Here is a 21,892-nt window from a genome sequence, read left to right on the forward strand (position 1 = left end):
CCCCCTACCCTCCCCACTCCTGCCCTAAGGAAACATCATGTGTTTAATGAGATCCAAGTCACTCAGATGCTGGTCTGTGACAGGAACAACTCTCATTGTCTCACTGAACTGATGGCACTGCAGTGATAAAAGGAACATTTCTATCACCAGCTTAGCTTTATAAAAAAACCAAACCAAACTTCACCACCCAACAGTGCAGTGTGGTACACACCGCACCAGCTCAAGGTAACAGGGACACTGCTCAAACTTCCCTTTTTTTTTTTGTTCTAGTACCTTGTGGGTGGCATAGGGATTGCCACCCATGGCTGAATAGGAAACTGCTAGGATTAGCACAGGAATGGTAACTGCACAGACAAGAGCAAGTATTCAAACAGGAATAGACAAACATGTCTGTATGTGGATATTGCCTGGCCCCTCCATTAGCATAGTTCAAGAAGTGATGTACAAGGCTGAAGTTAGCTTCTCCTGGGGAAAAAAATAGGATGGACAAGAAACACAATAGTTCTCCCTTAGTGCACACAGTAGGAATTATGCTGCAGATGGAAACCTGGCAGCTGTTTTCATGTGCTCTTTGCATCCCTTCTTATGAAACTGGAAACCAAGCACCTGCAACAGCTACAAGGAGATTTAGCTGTTCTAAACAGCTGCAACAAATGCATGGTTAAGCCTGAAAGTGTTGGTACTGCTTCAAAACTTGTCTGATTTCTGTAAAGTTACAAAGCAGCAGGAAAGAACTATCACCATCAGGTTAATGGAATTCTAAAATTAGTGCAAATCTTGAACACAGTAACTGCCAGACAGTTTCTGCTGCTTTATGGAGCTGGAATTACCAAGTCTTTAAAAAGTTAAAGCTTTTGTGTTTCTGCTTTGGCATGCACATGGTTTTCCCAAATCACAAATCTCAGGAGTGCTACTCTGAGCTGGCACGACTCTGAACTATTTTACAAATTGATTAAAAAACCACCTCACCCAACAAAGACAATAAGGATAGGGCAACTGTCCTGTATGCCAGTCATGGTAGGTCTCATTTTTCCAGGACATTAACTGATGTGCCCTCTAGGGGAAGGTATGTGGGGGGACTGGGAACTGGAAAAAAAAAAAAAAACAAAACAAAACAAAACAAAACAAAAAAAAACAAAAAAAAAAAAAAAAAAAACAAAAAAAAAAAAAAAAAAAAAAACAAAAAAACCACAACCCCAAAAAAAACCCCATATACCCAAAAAAATCCCTGGTGGGATAGTGGTAGGTTCCTAGAAACAGCAACACCATCTCCTCACAAGCACCTCACTGCAGCCCTTCCTGCCCTCAGAACTGTGTATCACCACACTGTGTGTTCCAAACCAAAATGAACCTCTGAGCTACAAAATCAGCCTCTGTCACCTTTTCTTTCCTGTACTGCGCATTACAGAGATGGTAATTTTGTTCAATCAGAGTGAAGAGGGCTGGCTGAGTACTAAATTACTGCTTTTAAGTTGAGGTTTACTTTAGGAGTTCTCAAAATATATAACACTTAGTCTAAGTGGCCCCTTAATGGACTGCTGCCAAGGTCCAAAGCATGCTTACTCTCCCTTCTTATGTGGGAGACAGATTAACTATTCTGGTTTGTTTGCAGTGAATTATGAGAAGAAATCTGCAACTATATCTGACAGCTACACTCTTATCCTTGCATACAAATAGAAAAATAAGTACTAAGAGTACCTACATCTTCAAAATATTGTGTATTTTTATTAACTCTGACACATAAGACTATCCAAAAATAGTAAATTTATTTTCCATTCTGGAAATGGACGTCTATAACGCACACCTGTATACTCACCTCCACTTTTTAATTTCATTTCTGGGTTCATCATGCCAGGTCCACCCAGGGATTCAGGAGCTCTCACAAAATCTTACTTGAGCCTCTTATTGCTGACACTGCTGAAGTCCCTTTACAGCATGTCCAGCTGTCACTGACAACATAGCGATGAATTTTAGGCACATGAACAAGATGCTCACAATAATGCCATTTACACAGCTGTCTGAGATGCACTTGCCTCCTACTCAGACTGCAGCTTTGCGTTACCATTACGAGCAGGAATTCCACAGCCAACTTTATACAGCATTTATCTACCAGCTGGAACTAGTCCAGACGTATTTGATTCATGAAAAATAATGAAGTTTACCCATAAGCAGAGCTACAGCTGGCTGCACTGGGAGGAGCTAGCAGGAAGAAAAGTTTCCCAAACAGTAGAAGATGGAAAGAAATTAAAGGTGGTTTAGTTACAATTACCACTGTTCAGCAAAATCTAAAATTATTACCTCGATGGTTACTGCAGACTCAGATAATAAGTGGCATGTAGAAGCAGTTAAATAATGAAAAACGAGAATTTAGATTTTATGTCAATTGTAAAGTCAGGGTTATGAACGGAACACAAACACAACACATGCTGCCTTACCAGAATAACCGTGTAAACCAGGACCCAACTCACCAGTCTAACGTTTTGCTGCTTGCAGTACCAGACAGTCAAGGAAGAAACACCTATTTCAGAATTAATGCCAGAAAGCTTTTGATTTCTCAGACTAACAAGGAAACTATACATGTACAGTATCACTGCTGGCTGCTCAGAATTAGTTTACACCGGCTGGACATATTTTAATATTATTTAGCAGCTGCTGTAAACCCATGATGATCTTAACCCCTTGCTCAAACTCCGCTAACTTCATTGACTGTTCCAGCATGAGGGTTGCTGTTCCACATCTAAGCCTTTGCACAGGTTCTTTAACAACAGTTTAATGGCAGAATTCTCCAAGATCAGCTAGGAAAACTATCTGTGTAACTGCATCTTGTTTGTCCAATTTTCAAGTTCTCAGCATCCCTGACTCACTTAGCAGGGCTAGCTTGGGGGGTTTATTGACACAAAAGCAATTTTTCAAGAGTAAATACTGATGAAAGGAGTTCTAGTATTGAAGTAATTTTAAAATCTTGAAAATCAAATCAGATACCATCAGCATCTGAGAAAAATGGGTGACTTCTGAGCTAGTTCAAAAAGAGCTAAGCAGAACTTGCATTTTAGAAAAAAATTTATTTAGACATCTGTTGCTCTTAAATTACAAGAGTTAAAAAGAGCACGCAGTGCACTGACATATCACTGATTACTTCTAAAGCTGTTTTAAGACATAAGGTGGTTTCTTTGAGAGAAGACAACTCAACATGATCCAAACTCAACTATCCATTTCTCGTATTTCTCAATGTCCGCAGCAGAAACAGATTTAGAAACTTTCTTCAAAGCTATTTCAAAGTCTTCCATAGTTGTTGGCATGTGCATTTCATCTCGGGGAAGATTTCTGATTTCTTCTGGTGTCAAGCCTTCAATACGCCTCCTCATAGCCATCAATGATGCATCTCTAGTCAGGAGGGTAAGAAAATAAAATCATTACTCAAATACTGGATGGTGAGTTCAGTTGTTTGAAAGGCTCAACACAGCATTCCAGTTAAGCTGCTGCATTCAAAAAGATTCAATAAAGAACTGTGAACTTTTATGGGAAGATCTCTAAGTGCTTGTAAAAGCTACAATACCACACTATCCATAGTTTTTAAACATGGCATTATCCTCACCAGGTATCTGATCAGCTACTGTTCACAGGCTAGTCAAAAGAGGCAAAGACAAACTGGTTTAGCTGATGTCACTGCATGCCTATGATGTAGCTGCTGTTTATAGTACTTTTAAACAGGAAGAAGGCAATAACAAATTCACTCCTAGATACAGAAGGAGTACCTGGAGTGTTTTGAATGTTTCCTGGTTTGAACAGAAATCCCACTTCAAAGATGGAGGAGTCAACAGTATCTACCTCCAACCTGTACACTCTAGAGCTAAATGTTAAATAACAAAATCTGTTCTGCCTGACTTTGGGCCTTAATGAGCACTGACTGCTTTTACAAGTGTGTCATTTTCTTTAGTGTTAGGTTTGACTGCATTTAGATTTCCAGCAGTAAATCTGGTAGCAGCAGATGATGAGCTAGTGAGGTGATAATTAGATAACACTGGAAGGCTGAAGTTCCTTCGTTCCTTCTAATTCATTGTTACAGATCTTATAATAACAAGAAAACACTGCTAATCTGCCTAGCAGTAAAAGAGATGTAAGCGTAATCTTGGTGATATCACTACAGTATATTGTGCCAAGTCAGAAGGTGAGAATTCAAAGAGAGAAAAACTTACACCTTGTCTTCCGGAAGGATTTAAAAAATGGTTTGAGTATGTTCTGTTTCAGTACCATCCCCTCCCGCTAAAGGAAACCATAACTATCAGACTTCAGGAATTTACTAAATAATTCACAGAATATTCCTGCTGGAAGCTGGAAGGGACCCACAAGGATCATCAAATCCAACTCTTAAATGAACGGCCTCTGTACAGGGATCAAACCCACAACCTTGATATTATTAGCACCATGCTCTGACCAACTGAGCTAATACTCAGTGTAAATTAATAAATTAAAATCTCTTAATACAGGAACTAAAATTTCAGGACAACCAAAAGGTTGCCTTGTTGAACTCCCATCTCAACCAAGTATCACTATGCTTTGCTGTTACAACATAATTTGTAAACCATAAGCTACTGTTACACAATGGGGTGAGGGGGCATTCTATGCATCTAATTTGCTTTCAGACAGCAGTTAAAAAAACCATAAAGGCCAGCAAAAACAATCCAGCCAACCAACCAACAAGCCCATCATACCTCAGCACACTGACAGAACTGAAGTGTGGCTGCCACCACTTCCTTTTGTGAAGTCATTTATGGACAGTCCAGTATTCCAAACTGAACTCCTGGTGCTTTCTCAAATGCACTCTTGGTGCCTGGAGAAGCACCAAAGCTGTATTGAAAACAAAGGCAGCCACCCACTGGAAGACACAGCAGGGGCCAGTTCTGTTTGAAAAGCCTTTCAACATTGACAGTCCACCCAAAACAACGATTCGTAGTTCATTCATACTCACATCTAATCTGCAATTTGGATGCATTTTGTATTTCTGGAATTTTAAAATGAAGGTTAATCTTCATTTCCCCCTGGTTATATGCTGACTGCTAGGAACTGTAGTGTTGCCTCTGACTGGTTTTCACTCTGGCTCAGCAAACTTTGGTCTTCACCTCAAATTCTTTAAGATAGGAGGGTAATTTCAGTAAACCACAACTCTTAGTCCACTTATGTTTTGCTTGTGTCACTAGCAAGGACTGTCACAGTATACAGGTGAACTTTACTCTGCTTACAGCCTGAGAACCTGAGCCATAAAAAAGCACTTTTAAATCATCCACATCTTTTTGTCTCAATGTAAATGAAACAGTAATATCCAAGAGCTATTTCTCCTGACACCATGAACAAAGTGCAAATACCCAGGCTAATATGAGTACTTTCTTAGTGATTTCAAACCATATACATCCAAATCTCAGTTCATCTGGATTTCTGCTTGCTGCCACCTCAGCCATCACTTCAGAGACTGCCACAAATAGAAGATTAAGATGTTTCTTTGTGTTTTTTTAAATCTGTTTGCCTTTTTTTTTAATAGTATTTGTACAAAGAGGCTTTGGTTAAAAAAATCAAAAGTAATTATGCACAACTACACAGGTAAAATTCACAGAAAAACATTACAAGTATTTTCATTTCTAAAATAAGTGTACTGATATTCAGTATAAAATTAATTACAAACAACAAACACTGAATAGACTGGAGGAGACAAACTGCAGGTAAAATGCACAAAAGCAGGTGACCAAATAAACTCTTTCATACAACATGAACCTATTAGCACAAACTCCTTTCAGAGCAGAACCAAAGATCAAAAGAACACTAGAAATTCATGTCACAAACCTAAAAATGAAACAAATCTCCACAACAGAGACTCAGAGCAACTAACATACCATTATTTTCCCAGACACTATGCGAGGTTTGTTCAGGAAACTACTGAGGCTCCAAACTTTTAGCTCAGCCTGCAGTGGCCCTGCTGACAGAGCCTTTGGTGGCAGCTTTGTGTACAGGCTGCTTGCTTTCATCCTTGTGGCACAGCACATTGTCCTCTCAGCTGTGCTGACATGTGTCTGCAGAGCCGTGTCAGGAATCTAGGCAAGAAACGGATCCGCGTTTGAGGGAGTAGCCAGGAGGTGCTTTTACTCCAGCTCTCTCATCCTGCTCAAAGCCCACAGAATGGGCTGGAACAACTAGGAGCTCAAGCCTCGCCCTGCCACGCTTCAGTGCCACCTCCAAAGCCTGAAAGCAGCGTTACGCAGGTGCTCATCAGATGACAACAGCATCTCCAGCAGCTTCAGCTCTCTGTCCCATACTGCAGGGCTCGGAGCTTGCCACTGCCACAGCTGTGCCAGTGCAAGTCTTTTGATGTAAACAGGACAACTGACACTTGTCTCTTAACAGATCAGTCCTCTCCTTCCCTTTCCCATTTTTCAAAGAAAATATAAGGGAAGAATTAGAAGACATTTTTAGTCAATTGTTTCAGGAATCTAGGCTAGAGACTAGGCCCACAAACAACTGTATGCCAACAGTACCGAGGAGACAGGGAAATGAAGGAGGTAGCAGAAAACTTTTGTCAGTCTCATCACAAAAACCAATGTGCTGAGTACACATCTCTTGTACCATCACACCAGACTCTACACCTTTGCCATGTCATGAAAGAAGAAAACTCCATGTTTTTACTGTAGTTATTCCAGCCTCCATCACTGTTGACTCTCACATATGGATTTCTGCAGAAGTCATACAGTCCAAGCAGAATGACTGCAACTCTGCAAGTTAAAGTTAACCATCCTCTGGATAATCCTCATGCATGGAATTTAGTCTATATGAAAGAAGGTGGAATTTTACCTAAATCACAGCTTATTAGATTACTAGGTTGCAACTACTCTTCAAATGGAAATTTAGGTAAATATTAATGTGATATTTCATCTTTTAGCCATACATAAAAGACAAGTTACAGTCCATTTTTATCCAATAACTTTAATCATGTAAATTGGCTACCTTACAAACAGTTTTCCCAAAGTTTGCAGCAGTAGTAACACAAATGATGCAATGTCAGCTTACCTGCATACATTGGTAATGTCTGCACCTGAATAACCTTCCATTTTCTCAGCTATGTTTGCAAGGTCAACATCATCAGCCAGTTCCAGCTCTCGCAGATTTATTTTTAGGAGTTCCTCTCTACCTTTAGCTAATCACAGAAAAGAAAATTGAGTCTGTACAATTTACTTTCTGAAGATAAATAACAAATTGAAGGAGGATAAGAGGGAAGAATGAGAAAAAGGACCCTCTACTCGCTACAAGAATAAATGTTCATGTTTAGATTTCAGCTGGTCCTGAATCCCTAAGTGAATTTGTATACACATATCAATTAGATTTTTAAACCAAGTGACCAAAACTGAAGGAATGTTGATAAAGTTTAGATTTTAGAACTTTTAAACCACTCCTCTCCCAAATTCTTCATACCTGATGGTAAAGGAATGTAAATTCTCTTTTCTAGTCTCCGTCTTAAGGCTTCATCAATATCCCAAGGAAAATTAGTAGCAGCAAGTACCATAACCATCTTAGAAGGATCATCATTTTCAGTAGCCCCCCCAACACCTGCAGTGGAGAAAAGAGGAGGTAAAATATAATTTTTTTTTTAATTTCATGTACAGAGAAAACACTTCTGCAGTATTAAAGCAGAACTGTATTCTACTGCACTTTAATGAGCCCAAGCATAACAGAATCACCTAGTGCAACAGAGTTCACTTTTTCATCTCTATGACAGCCTGCAAGCATAAATAGAAGCTTGGTTTAAAGAGCAGCAAGGGCACAGGGCACTGCTCAGACCAGGAAGTTCCTCTCTATCATGGCCAGAATGGTTCTACAGCCGAGTTATTTGTACTTCTGCCACAACAGTGGTTCAATTTTCACACCAACATCTTGTAGCAGCCTGTGAGGAAACAAAACAATGCCCAGCACCATCACCACACCAAAACCCAACATCCCCCACAGCATTCACCAACAGCCACACTAAAGCAGTACGACTCCCCTACAAGGTGTCTTCACTTTTGAAATCAGGCCAAAGGTTTCATATGTACAGCTGGACTGTGCAAACTGATGAAGTGAATATTTAAATTTGGTGGACTAAATCACAAGATCTTAGAGACAGATAGAACACCTCAGTTTCTAAACACTATGAATCTGCTACAACAGGAAGAAGGTAATTTTGTTAAAGTTGCTACTCTCTGTATCTACTGTTTTTGCTCCGAACAACAGGACTGGGCTGTGGGACAGCTGTTGTACCTAGTCTGCCTGAGAGTCTACATATAAAACACAATTTATTAATGCCCAAGTAAAAGGATTCAAATAGTTCTTACTAATAAAATCAGATTATGTACATACTTAATATGAGAACAGTATTAGAGCTCTGCTGCTCTTTAAATACAAAAATAAAAGGGTACAACATCAGAGAAGGAGAAATAAATACGCAAATCTTCTGACTCATGGAACTTTATCGCAAACCATAGATTAGCACTTCTCAGTAGTTCCTTTCCTTTTTTCTGCTCCTCAGAATAAAAAATGGATGCCTCTATAGCAACTCTGTGCTGTTACCTGCTTTTGAACTTCACTGATTTGTGAAATTTTAGCCATATATCTGCAGTGAACTCAGTGTTTTGAAATGAAAACTCTCCCAACCACTTCTATAAAACAGAAAATCTTCAATTGTTACTTATATTTTTAGGAGAAAAAGAGATCCCAAAGAAGTTAAGTGTAATACTGCCTTTGAAGTTTAAATAGAAACAGGTAACAGTTCTTTTGAAGCACTTTTTACTTAATTTTGAAGAAGTGAGTGATATGCCAGGCAAAGACTGAGAGAAGCAGTTTTTTTTTTCCCTGCTACTCTTGAAATACTGTATTTTCCACTGAATCTCCCTTATTCTGGGTCACTAATAGAAGATCATAGCTCAGATGCCAAAAGAATGTTAAATAATGTCACCTGTAGCTTTTAACCCTGATTTCATGTAAGGCTTTTGAAAAACTGCTTCTGAAGAATTAAGTTTTCCTTTTCTTTTTTTTTTTTTTTGGCCCTCAATTTTCCTCCAGTCCAGCAGTTCCCAGTGATCAGGTTATTTACCATCCATTTGAACTAGCAGTTCTGCCTTCACACGTCGGCTGGCTTCATGCTCCTCCGAAGTTCCCCTGCGGCTACAGATGGAGTCTATCTCATCAATAAATATGGTTGTTGGGGCATAAAATCGAGCCTGAAGAAAGCAAATAACAAAGCAGAAGCTGAAACAGCAGTTCACTCCCACTTAAGAAGTAGCAGCATATTCAGAGCAGACTAATGATGTATTTACCCCAGCTCCTAGGTATCAAAGGATCCCCACCCTTCCCTCACTTGGACCCCAGTACTCAGATGCAGAGCAGCTGTGCATTGTGCATTCATTCAGAGCCTTTGAGTAGAAGGGCTTTTGGCAAAGTCCTGCAGTTGTTAGGGCTATAAACAGATATTTCACGAGCTATAGGCAGTTTCCCACATTAGGAGAAACGTAAAACTGTGAAAGTCATCACAGAATGCTTGAATAATATTTCAGTTACAGACAGGATGAATGTTAAACTGGGACATCACGACATGGAACCTGTCCAAGAAATAGTTCAACTGCAAAATAACTGACATTTTTGAAAACAAGAGCATTTAAATACAAGGATTCAGGATAATAAAAGCTATTGTATTAGAGCAGTTGAGATGCTGTTCATTGTGTTATCTGCATTTTTGACCAATCACATTAAATGAGCTTGTATCCTGCCTAACAAACTATAATGTAAAAGATCTTTTATTTCCTGCCTTTTCTGATTACTGTAATTGTAACTCTGCTGTCCCCTTCAGTACTGGGCACCCTAGCAAACACTGCATGCACACCTGGCAACACATGGGAAAAAAGACAACTATTTTCTGAGCACTGTTTCAAGTATTATGTGCTCTGAAGCCAACTACAGTTTAGAAGGCCACTTCTTTTAACCATAAACAAAGACTACAAAACACACAGCCTAAATAGGGTTCTCACCCAGAAAGCAATTAATTCCATCCCTAGATTTCCATTCAAGTATGTTCTGCAGCACTCACCAGCTTATAGTGAGCTACCTATAATGTAGCAAGCTAACCCTGAAAATAAAAGGCAACCTCTTTTTCAGCTTTTATAAATCCATTTAGGAATAACCTCGAAATGCAAATGGACAAATGAGAAATACCCCAAGCATTTGAAGTTTGGAGCATTGTTTATGTATGCTATAAGTTTAAAACCTTGGTAAGGTTTCACTGTTCCAGAGGTGATTCTACTTCATTATCTCCCTGTTTGTGTTCAGAAACTTAAATTACCATTTCAAAGAGCAGACGAACAAGTTTCTCAGATTCTCCTCTGTATTTTGAGGTAAGTGTGGAAGAAGAAACATTGAAAAAAGTTGTCTTGCATTCAGTGGCTACAGCTTTCGCTAGGAGGGTCTTTCCAGTACCAGGAGGACCAACCATCAGCACACCCTACAAAAATGAAAAAGAGCCACTTTTAGGACAAGAATCAAAACAGAGAATTTTACAGTTTGTGTAGTATAATAGTAAACTACTGGAAATAAACTTTCCCTTGTAAAGTTATTCAAAGGTAAGTAATGAGTATCATGGCTTACTCACAAACCTAGCTGGAGACAGTGTGCAGGTATCTGGCTGACATATTTATTTTGTTGTTATTTACAATAAATCTTGTTAAATTTATTTAAACTATAAAACATTTGAAATTTCTTGTTCTGCCAAGATCCAATCTCAAAATCCTACTTATGATCGCAGGAGCAGATTTTTTCATACCTTCCAGGGTCTTCTAATCCCCTTGAAAAACTCTGGCATCCACATTGGTAAAACTACAGCTTCCTTAAGCAGCTTTTTGGCTTCTACTAAATCAGCAATGTCATCCCTGACAAGAAATATAAAGTTGTTTGACAGATTCAGACAGGAGGCAAAAGAATCACTCCACAGCTCAAAAAAAACTGCACAATTAAACTTATTGTTATTCATTGGTTCTCCAATAAATCTAATTCATTTTCCTGAATTATTTACGTTCTAATGGCAAAAGCCTGTATCAGCTACAATTGACATCTGCCTGGCAGACTCCAGATGGATGCAAAAGCAAAAAAGCCCCATGAACTATTTCACTAGAGCACCACTGTCAGTATTCAGAGAAAGACAAGGAGAAGAAAGCAGGTTGGTTAAACTTAGTCTAACTACCAATTATGCTTTCTTGTTTTGCTGAGAGGTTGGATGTCCCTGAAACTTTAAATACCATCTTTCATTATCACAAGAACAACTCACTGAAGACTAATAAATGGAGTGAAATTAAACAGAATGTTTAGAATTCTTTTTCAGAGTTATAAAAGTATTAATTCTTAGATACCTTATAGGCTGGTCTTATTTTCTTGAAAGTAACTTTCAGGGCATTCCTCTTATCAGCATGTGCCCAAGTAACATTTTCATTTCAAAACAAATCTATATGAAGAACTAGTTTAAAATCTGACGTCATAATTTAAGATTTGATATAAAAACTGAAACATGTATTTAAATATTAAACTTAAATTTGTGCACATGCAGTTGCATGCACACAAAGAGTTCTGGGGGACTGTTTGGTTTTTTTAAAGCCTACTTTATTTGCTCATTTAATCTTCACAAAACCACCTAAGCTTAGAAACATTTGGAACACAAAACAAGCTTTATATAAGGCTTAATATTTAACACGTTTATGTAAAGGTACTGGCACAGGGTTATATTTTATACTAATGGCCACATTACATGCAGCAACATTTCAAAGAGTTCCTACATTGACATAACTTCTTTGTTAATCAGTTTTCTGTCTTGATATGCCCCAGAGTAGCAACACAGATTTTCAAATGAAGAGACAATGACAGAAATTAGGAACTTTTACATTACAAAAGAGTATCTCAAAAATTGATATTAGGACTCTCAGAAAATTTTGAGAAGCTTTGTATGGCCAAGTTGGACGGGACTTTAGGCAACTTGATTTAGAGAAAGATGTGCCTGCCACAGCAGGGGAGAGATTTAGCTGATCTTTAAAAGTCCATCGAGCCCAAACTATTACATGAATTACGTGTGGAAAAAGAATATTTTGAGCTCTAGAAGTATTCAACTACATAAAAAGTTTAGTTGCCTATTTAAAAGCAGTAAGGAGAACCTGTATGTACTTTTTATATGTAAGTATCTGTTAAAATAATTAATTCTTGTCATATCATTTGAGAGGAAACAGAAACAACTGAAGAGACTAGCAGCAGTACTCAAACTTACCATCGGATGTTGGGATTCTGAGAAATTATATCTCTTTCCAAAGCTTCTACTAGATCTTTGTCATATCCAGTACTATCAAATTTCTTTGGTTCAGACTCTGAAATCTCAGATGTGGATTTGTTCTACATATAAAGGATACAACAATGTAAATACATAACAATGGTCATGCTACTAATGAATTTTTACAAGTCCACAACAGCATCATACTTTTAGAAGGTGGCAACATAAACCAGCATGAAAACTATGAAGCATCCATATTACAGCTGCACTGCAGGATGGATCTGCGAGTTTCACCCAGATTTCTGTACTGCCCCGGTTCCATTTCCTTCTCCCCAAAGCCAGCATATTGTACTGATGCAGTTTCTTTGTTTTGGTACCTAATCAAAACTGCAAACACCTATCCCAGTGCTAACAGTTTCTGCCTCTTCTCCCAAAGAAATCTGAAACTATCTGAGACACAATAGGGGAAAATTGTGTGTAAGACTGCACCACAAAGTGTCACATTGAGAGTATCTCAAATTCTCTAAGTGTCACAAATACGTCATGTATGTGGGACACAAAAAAAAAGTTAAGCATGATTTCCATATGTAGAATGAGCAATGGTGATCTGCAGGGAGACCACAGGGGTAAAACCAGAGCTAATTAACTGATACAGAAGCATGGACATGAACAGCAGAGAAGCAGCTCTGCAGCAGAGTCAAAGCAAAGAAGCTACATAGTTGAAAGGGCTCAAACAGCAGAGACCATGCAACTGAAAGGAAATAAAATGCACTAGACATACCCTGGTTTTATACATTTAACAGCAAGCACTGGTGATGACAGAACAACTGTAAAAGAGAAAAAGAGACCTATCCTGTCTCTCTGTGGGTATTTTCTGATGGAGAGAGGATTATCACTCAAAGACAATCTAATTTAGCTCCTAATAAAAGTAGTAGCTTACACAGCTAAACAATTCCACCCTTGTAGATTATACTACCTCCACAGGCCATGACATCTTATCACAACTTAAGGTTGCTGAAGCTAACAAACAATTGCATGGATTTTTGATTTATTTAGACACTAAAAAATATGAATCTGCTGTTTCCTGTATGGTCTCTTACCTTGGTCATCTGCTAAATTTATGGAGACCAGAGCACAAAGCAAAAATTAAAGCACTCTGATTGCCAAGAACTGATCATAGTTCAAGTATGCTGGGGTTTTGTTCATTTACAACTCAAGAAAGTATGGAGCTAGCAACATATCTCAAAAGAAAAAAAAAAACGAAACAAAAATAAGGCAAAGGTCTCATTTAAGGATTAAGTAAATCTTGATATGCTTTGGAAGAGGCAAGTCAATCTTGGTTTAAATTATACTCAAAGCAATTATACCACAAAGACGTTCCATGTGAATGAACTCCACCGGGCTCTACGTCAGAAATTCAGTGATATCACTTCAAACCACTTTAAATCACTTCAAGTTGCAGTAAACACGTCACAGAATCAGAGAATGAGTCAGGCTGGAAGAGACCGCAGTGGGTCATCTGGTCCGACCTCCCTGCTCAAGCAGGGTTGTCCCAGAGCACATGGCACAGGATTGTGTCCAGCAAGTTCTTGAGTATCCCCAGTGAGGGAGACTCCACAACCTCCCAGGACAATCTGTTCCAGTGCGTGGTTACCCACACAGTAAAAAAGTACATCCTCATGTTCAGGTGGAACTTCCTGTGCATCAGTTTCTGCCTGTTGCCTCTTGTCCTTTTGCTTGGAACCACCAAGAAGAGCCTGGAAACATCCACTTGGCAGACACCTTCAGATACATTACCAGATCCCAACTTCCCAGAGCGATTGTTTGTTTTTAATTAATCCATAACCAACACTATGCACAAAGAAAAGACACCTTACAAGATGAGATTCAAATCAGCACGCTGACATGAACAGAAGAAACATTTTATAGGCATGTAATTTTCTAATACACTCTATAATACATTTTATAATTTCAATAGTAAGAAAGCACAACTGAGCTTCTCAACACCATGAAGTTATTTTCAACTTTACCTTTTCCTCTTTTCCTTTATTTTGCTGATCCTTTTTTTCCCGGCTGCGGACTGCCTTCCCTTTGTCATTGGGGTTCCGAGAGGAGGGACGGTGAGAGCCTCTGACAGCTGCACTCACACGATTATTGTGGCCTCTGCAATCACTGCACGGAGCAGACTGACGCTTCCTGGGTCCTGGCGAAGGTCTAATTAGTTGTAACATATGCAAAAAGCCTCAGTGTAAAGCCACTGGTGAGCACCACACAACCAAATCAACTGGTTACAAACTGAAAAGCCATTTGGCTCAAGATAAAAATCTGTATATCAGAAACAAGACAGATATATTTAGATAGTGGCTAAAAATCCATTTTCCTTGTGCCACAAGCTCAGGGTCCACCTGCTTAAAACAATTGCCTTGCTTTGTATATTTCATCAGTAGAAGTAATATGGAGCTCAAAAAAATTAACAAACAAACAATAATTTGACAATACAGTTAAAGTAATCTAATAGTCACTTTCTGTCAAAATGCACAGTTCTGTGACTGCTTTGCACGTACTCCTGTCCCCTCCTTCATGCTACCCCTGGCATGTGTTAGAACCTCCAGTGAACCAGGTCAGATAGCTACTCACAAAAAAAGGCAAAAAAAACCAAACAAAAACCACTAGACACACAGAACAATGTCTTTAGCATCTTGAACCAGCTAATTAATGTCAACAGAGACAAAAGTGAAATAAAAACTCAAAACCAAAAACCAAAACTCAGGCAACAGTGTGTGGGGGTAAGAACCTTGACATTAGTCAGTACTGTGTAAGATAAAACCCCCAGAACGTTCACCTGACACCTCCTTCACCACAAATGGTGTCAAGCTGCTGGTGCGAGTGTTACACATCTAAGCTCAAGAACAAAAATTACACCACAAGAGGCTGAAGTCAAAGCACACTTTGTCCTGATAAATATTAATTTAGGTCTTCAGGTTTCCTCTTACCTACGTTCAGCAGGTACTGGCAAAGACCAGACTTCTGCATCGTGAGCTGGTAATTCTTGTTGTGAGGCTTTCAATGGAGTATTGTCTAGTTTAAAACTCTCCAGTGTTTTCATTATATCTTTCACATGCTTAGCTTCCACACTTATCTCCTGCCAAACCTGATTTTAAAAAAAGGTAGATTAGGCACACTGGAAATAAGTTTGTAACAGTCCTCTGTTCAAGCCCATGAAATGCCTGGATGGATTCCACAGGGTTTAATGAGCTACCTAATTCTACTTCAGTAAACAAGAATTACACACATTAGATATTAAGGAGGTTTTTCTGCCTTCCTCAGCACATTTAAAGAACAAACGAAGAGATTTTGGATTTAATATCAAAGAGAATTTTGACAAGTTTTGCAGATTAAACAGGTATGACAGAATCTAACAGACTAAATACCAATCAAAAGTATCAACCTAATAGGCAGAATGAAAAAAAAAAAGAGGGTCTTTGCTGAGGACAAATGATCAACTTGCTGTTAAGGACCTTAGTCCCACTAAAACATTGAGGGAAATAAGACCCTAAAGACACCAGGTGAAAAAACTTGAACCTAACAGGGGTACTCATCAGCACAGCTGTCAGGGCAGACATTGCACTTGCTCCTCAGAGCCGTGTTCCATTGACTGTTCTGCCACTGTCAGACAAAGATGTCATAAAGATGACTTAAACAAGTCTATATAACAAAAAAGAAGCCTATATATAACAACACTACTTTATGAGAGAATGGGATAAGTCTTTTTATATTTTTGTTTGCAATAAGATAGGCAATTCTTGCTACTTCAATGCTTTTCCCTCAACATGTCCCAGAAAAGTGCTATTTACCTGCTGCCATTTCTGCTGCAGGTAGGTATCTCTCACAGAGTACAGATACTTATTCATTTGGTCAAGAACTCCCTGGTAGTAGACCATTGCAGAGTCATAATTTCCCAGTAAGGCATATTCACGGGCCAACTTCACATTCTCAATGATCATAACAAGGCTCATGTTCAACATGAAGCTGAAAAAAAAATAGGAAATATTAAGGAAGTAAAAAACCAACCGAGAACTGAAACAATTTTTTGCAAGTATTTTCATATGCTTATTATCTCATTTGGCATATTAAAACATACAAGCTGAGAAAACACTGGTTTCAAAAAAAAGGCCTAAAATGAATGTCATACATATAAAAAGATAATTGATGTTCTATTAGTAGAAATTAAGCTTTTCACGTTACAGCTTTGTTTCTTGTCATGGAGATTCTGCCAAAAAGCCCATGCAAGATATGTAGATTTAAATGTGTTACTACAAGTCACAGTTGCATACTCTCCTTACCTCTTTATTCTACTGTAAGATAAATTAGTATTTTACTGTGCCTGGCCTGTCTTGTGTGGTTTAAAAAAAAAAAACCTCAAAAATACCAAACAAGCAATAAATCAAAGCCCTTCTTCCTAATGCATTATGTTTTCTTAATTTTTTTTTTCCTTAACTTTCCATGCATGACAGTTTTAATAGTCTGATTTTGCCTTGTGGAAAACACTATTCACCCATTAGCTTGATTTTACAATTCTTCAATGTTATTTAATGTTTCTTTGAAACAAATATCTACCTTCCATGCCCAGCTTGTACCTTCCTATCACCTTCATTCTTACACCTACAAAGAAACCCCTGAAAAACATCAAGGCTGTTTAAGTTATCACTGAAAGGTAAGCAAAAGCCACAATCAAACCTTTAGTATATAACCACCCATTTTATTTAATGCATTTTTCAAACCATGCTGTTTTTCCCTGTCAGTGGTGCTTGTTTGTGGTTTTTTGGAGCAAGCATCATAGACTGTGACTATTTCCACTTTGCAGCACTAACAGAATCTGCACTTTTAGATTAGAATAGCACAGAAGTATTACTTATACAAGTACAGTAGAAGTAGAAGAAGTAAAGTAGACTCATTCTTTACAGTGCTATTGTCCATGGTGCAGTTCTCCCACATTGTCAGTGTCTTATACACCCCAGCTACTTCTTCTCTAAGATAGTTGTGCTGTCTCTACTTTTCTTGTCTCTTACATACCAAGAATTTCCCCGCTCTCCTCAATTTCCTAACCAGGCACAGAAAACATTAAAATCAGCAAAAAAACACACCTGCAAGAGATCATCCTGCTCTCATTTTGGTACCTGTACCCAAGTGCCAGGAAGAAGCAACTGCAGACAAGCAACTCCAGCTAAGCCCTGGGATGAAGCATACTTGATACAGATCAACTATTTAAAGAATGTAAGCGGCACTAAATTCACACGTGCAATAAACAGACTTAGGGCAGAATATATTTCAAGACCAGGTCAGGGTCGAGCTTGGACACATTATCAGAGGTTTCAGAAGCCACCGTTTGCACACACCTGCCAACCTGTTGCTAAAATGTGAGCTTTCCATGGTAAAGAGGGGCTGTTAAGTACAAATCAAACATTTTAGGGCTTTTACTCGTTTTTCTGTCCCCTTCCCAAGTAGTTTCACACACAGAAAAACAGCTCAGGCATTCCTGAGCCAACATCCTCTTCTTTATTTGCTTCCTTCCTCTTCCTTCCCCAGCTTCCATTAGAGCAAAGAGCTGCTGTCAAAATTTTCAGTCAGAAGAGCAAAACTGGCAGCAGCAGAGCTGAAGACAGGCCTCCGAGAGCCCACACCCATCCCTGCAGAGGGGACCCGTGGGGTGAGCAGGGAACCTGCTATCACAGAACCTACACCGTGTAATCTCACTCCGGCCAGACACTCACTCGCCCAGCTGGCCATGATGTCTACAAGCTGATGCAGTTAATGTGACCACCAACTACAAAGATTAACATATCCCAAGCTAATTAGGCTTTGGAGACACTGTTTGGCTTGGGAGTTTTGTTGGTTTTAACCTCAGGAGAAAGAGCCTGAAGATGTTTGTCAACTGCTGTGTGGATCATCACACAGATGTTAACGAAGCTTTCCCTGCTGTATTTAGGAGTGAGCTTTTCCACTCCTACTCATCCTACCAGATACACCTGTTTGCCTGTCCTGAGAATTCAAACCGATGACTAACACTACTGAAATCACAAGTTGAGCAAGATGCTAATACACATTTTAAAAATCAAGAAATAGCAAGTTACTAAAACCAAACTAGACTTAAATACAGAGGGAAGTCATAGGAAACTTTTTCCACCGAATGCTGTAGAGCAATCCCAGCAGAACATCAACTTTATGTATACAGAAAATGAAAAAAAAAAGTTTATAGGAATAGTTTTCATCTGGAAATGTGAAAATAACTAGAATTAGGAAAAAAAACCCAACAACAAGACTAAAGAGGCTAAGTCAGAAACGTATAAAAGCTTGGGACCAAAAGGATAGCACTGCACATAATAAAAGAGTCAATGACATTTTCAGGTTAGAAAGGGCAGAGAATATAAGGGCAGAAAGTAGAAACAGACATGTAAGCAGAATAAGCCAGCAACTCGTGGGAAGAAAAAAAAAAAAAGAAGGTACTCACTCAAGCTTATAGTGCTATTGGAATCTACCTGTTTCATCAGTGCTATTGAAAATGCAAGATAATGTGGCTTAATTTAATTTGTTGCTTCATCTTGACTCATGAGAGCAAAAGAGCTTGAAGTGGCTTCCAAATACAAGGCTCTTGAGTACAAGTGAGGCAGAAAAAGCTGCTGGCTCGTCTTATGTCTGGACATGCCACTGCTGCTGCCGCGACTTCAGGCAGTGTCAGAGCTGATACACTAATAAGTCTATGGGTCTGCTACACTTTCAAGTGAAGATGGTAAAGCAGCTCTAAGGGGGAAAAAGAGTTAGAGTACTAATCTGAAAGTTGACTGAAGTTTGTGGCAGAAGGTGACAATATATTGGGGCAGCTCAGCAGGGTGGAAGACATGGCAGAGGCATGACTACACACAAATCCAGAGTTAAACCAGAACTGAAGGATTAAAACTCTCAAAAACAAATCCTGTGCTACTTAATAAATTTTAAAGTATTTACAAATACTTAGCAATATCACATGTGTTTACAAATACTTGGTGCTATCACGTAATAGGATGTCAAAGCAGCAGGTCTGCACTTATCAGCCACAACCTTTCCATGAATCATGACCAGTGAAGTTATCTATGTTCCAACAGCTGCTGAAACAGTGAAGAGTTCATAAAGTTTACTGTAAACAGGATATAAGGAAAATAACCTAAGCACTTTGTCTTCCAAGTTTAATTCTTCACTGTGTACAAACACACAGACTTCACAAGAATAAGCACTCTTCACACCAGCTGTGAGTATATACGGTTGTCTGAAATTAACCCATCTCTAGTTACAAAATACATTTTATCATTTGCTCCAAGGACCTAAAATATTTCTAGAGTATAGAACAGCCAAGTCCAGCAAGGGTTGAACCTAACAAAAGTTCAATATCCCTACAGCTTGTGAGAATGAGGTTTTGAACTTATTTTAGCCTAACCATTATCAAGAAAACCCTGGGGATACTTCATGTTTTCCATAATAATTTCATGAAATCATCAGTGGAAATGACTGTAAGTAATTTCTGCTCACAGTCATACGTTATAATCCAAGAACACCGCATCCATCCTGTAACACAAAGAACTCCCCCAAATTTTAAAAAATAAGACATTGCCTGATAGTGTGTCAATTACCGTGGTGGACCTGCTGACTGGAAGGCATGAACCATACTGGGAAAATACTTTCAAGGAGTTCTTCGCTCCAACCTTAATGTCTGAACTAAGCCAGAGCCTGAATTTTGGCAGAGTGCATATGTTTCCATTATTTCAGCCTGCTATACCGGCTCTGGCATCAAAGCAACCCTGTAATATTTGCAAAGTTTTCTTGGCAAGCCAGATGAGAAAAAAACACCCCATAGCAACAGCTTTCAGGAATCAGTTTTTACTGATCAGACAATGCCCTGCATCACCTCCGAGTTCCCTTCCACATTTAATACTCTTCTTCATAACATCCATGGCCAGCAACATTTGGTATCAACAAGTGACTGCTGATTACTTGGGAAGGAGAGCTGCCAGACTTACTGGATACTAAACAAGATGGTACTCATGCAGTTGCTGTATTTAACAGTAGCGGTTAGCAGAAGAACCACAAGCAGCCACAAATCTAAGTATGGCTAGCAGTTTGTGGAAAATAAAAAACATTAAAAAATCAATCACTAGGTAGAGATACGTGGGGGGCATGTGATTTTACGTTTTCCAGGCTAAGCCTTTCAGAAGGCTTTATTAAATAGGTTTCTCCCCACTTCATGGGGGCTGGCATTCTTTTTGACGACCAATGTTAAATTAACAAATTTCTCTGGAAGTTTAGAGAGGTCTGCGGCTGGATAGATATCTGAAATTGCTGCCTACAGCTTCTCTCTGTCTGGAGAGAAAACTTGCATCACCGCAGATTACTGCACATTAACAGAAAACCCCAAAAGAACAAAACAGGTGGAGGGTGAAGGGAGACTTAGGAAGCAGAGCTCCGTGCCTGGGCCAGGGCCAGCAGCGCCAGGAGCCCACCCGGGCGGGCTGCGGGGGCCGGGAGCGCCGGCCGCGCACCTGCGGGCAGCGGCAGCCCCCGACAGAGATGCCCCGTGCGGCGCCGAGCACGTGTGAGCCGCAGCCCTGACATAACGAGCTCCGCGGTCACAGCAGTGGCTGTGGTGACAGCAACCTCCGCGGCCCCTCGCCCTCGGGCCGCGGGGCACAACAGCCGGAGCCCGCCCGTGCCCGGGAGCCCTCGGGGGGGCCCCGCCGCGCGGGGCGCGGCCATCTCCCCCCGTCCTGGGCCCGCCTGTCCCTGCGGCCCGGGCCGGAGCCGCGGGCCCCTCCCGCTCACTTACTCCTCTCCGGAGCTCGCACCCGCGGCAGCAGCTCACGGCGACTCCAGCCACGACCCCTTCCCTTCTTCCGCCCCCTTCCTCCCGCAACGGCGCTGGCCCCGCCCCGGCCCTGCCCGCCGCCTCCTCCCGCCGCCGCCGCCGGCAATTTTTGAAGGCAAATCCGGCTGCGTCACTTCCAGCCTGGTAGGACGGGGGAGAAAGTCCGCCCAGCCGTACCGACAAGGAGTTGGTGTCCGTTTGAGCATTATTACTAAAAGCGAAGGGCTGTTTTGGTTTTAAATGTTAAAGAGGAGCAGAAGGAAAAAAAAAAAAAAAAAAAAAAAAAAAAAAAAAAAAAAAAAAACAAAACACCACAAACAAAAAAGGCAGCGAAAAACAGCAACTGCATTGGCCGGGAATCGAACCCGGGCCTCCCGCGTGGCAGGCGAGAATTCTACCACTGAACCACCAATGCTTGTGCGGTGAGCGGTGTCTGGCTTCGTGAGTCGAGGGTGACAAGCGCAAGTTTCCCTGCCACACTGCGCTTGGGAGCCCACCCTGGTGGCCGAGGGCCTTCCTTTGGCTATTTCTTTTCCATAACTCACAAATGTGAGTTTTGCCTTGTGACTTGTCTGCACCTCTTCAAACTTTCATAGATGGTGGTCTTCTGGGGAAGAAAACGCATCTGAGAGTGCTGAGGAAAACCTGCTGCCCAGCGAGTGGAGTCAGACCAGGAAACTGCTCTTAAG

The 21,892-nt window shown here is 40.1% G+C and overlaps 1 protein-coding gene and 1 non-coding gene across 3 annotated transcripts; both read right to left on the reverse strand.

Annotated features, from left to right (window-relative positions):
* Nucleotides 1-3,042: 3,042 nt before the first annotated feature.
* KATNA1 (katanin catalytic subunit A1) lies at nucleotides 3,043-21,303 on the reverse strand. Of its 2 annotated transcripts, XR_010997268.1 has the most exons (12): nucleotides 21,165-21,303; nucleotides 16,168-16,342; nucleotides 15,307-15,464; nucleotides 14,344-14,527; nucleotides 12,314-12,435; nucleotides 10,829-10,934; nucleotides 10,352-10,510; nucleotides 9,110-9,236; nucleotides 7,456-7,590; nucleotides 7,054-7,180; nucleotides 5,886-6,083; nucleotides 3,248-3,384 (listed from the first exon to the last, which is right to left on the reverse strand). XR_010997268.1 is itself a non-coding variant. In XM_068184572.1 (11 exons), exons 2-11 carry the CDS (start codon nucleotides 16,336-16,338, stop codon nucleotides 3,186-3,188), a joined length of 1,488 nt encoding a protein of 495 aa, XP_068040673.1. In that variant the 5' UTR covers nucleotides 16,339-16,342; nucleotides 21,165-21,303; the 3' UTR covers nucleotides 3,043-3,185. The 2 variants fall into 2 exon arrangements, 1 of the variants encoding a protein (XP_068040673.1); XM_068184572.1 differs by lacking the exon at nucleotides 5,886-6,083 and having other exon boundaries at nucleotides 3,043-3,384.
* Nucleotides 21,304-21,547: 244 nt separating this feature from the next.
* Nucleotides 21,548-21,618, reverse strand: TRNAG-GCC (transfer RNA glycine (anticodon GCC)). Its single transcript has one exon. It is a non-coding gene; the product is annotated as a tRNA-Gly (tRNA).
* Between the last annotated feature and the right edge of the window lie 274 nt (nucleotides 21,619-21,892).

The sequence above is a fragment of the Anomalospiza imberbis genome, chromosome 3, assembly GCF_031753505.1.
Source record: "Anomalospiza imberbis isolate Cuckoo-Finch-1a 21T00152 chromosome 3, ASM3175350v1, whole genome shotgun sequence".
NCBI classification, from domain to species: domain Eukaryota; kingdom Metazoa; phylum Chordata; class Aves; order Passeriformes; family Viduidae; genus Anomalospiza; species Anomalospiza imberbis.

Excerpts from the sequence above, each read along its gene's own strand:
- KATNA1 (XM_068184572.1), bottom strand. The coding sequence starts at position 16,338 with ATGTTGAACATGAGCCTTGTTATGATCATTGAGAATGTGAAGTTGGCC. Across the intron at positions 12,436-14,343 it reads ATAAAGGAAAAGAGGAAAAG|AACAAATCCACATCTGAGAT; the intron begins GTAAAGTTGAAA and ends CTTTATATGTAG. Across the intron at positions 10,935-12,313 it reads CAGAATCCCAACATCCGATG|GGATGACATTGCTGATTTAG; the intron begins GTAAGTTTGAGT and ends ATTTCTTGTCAG.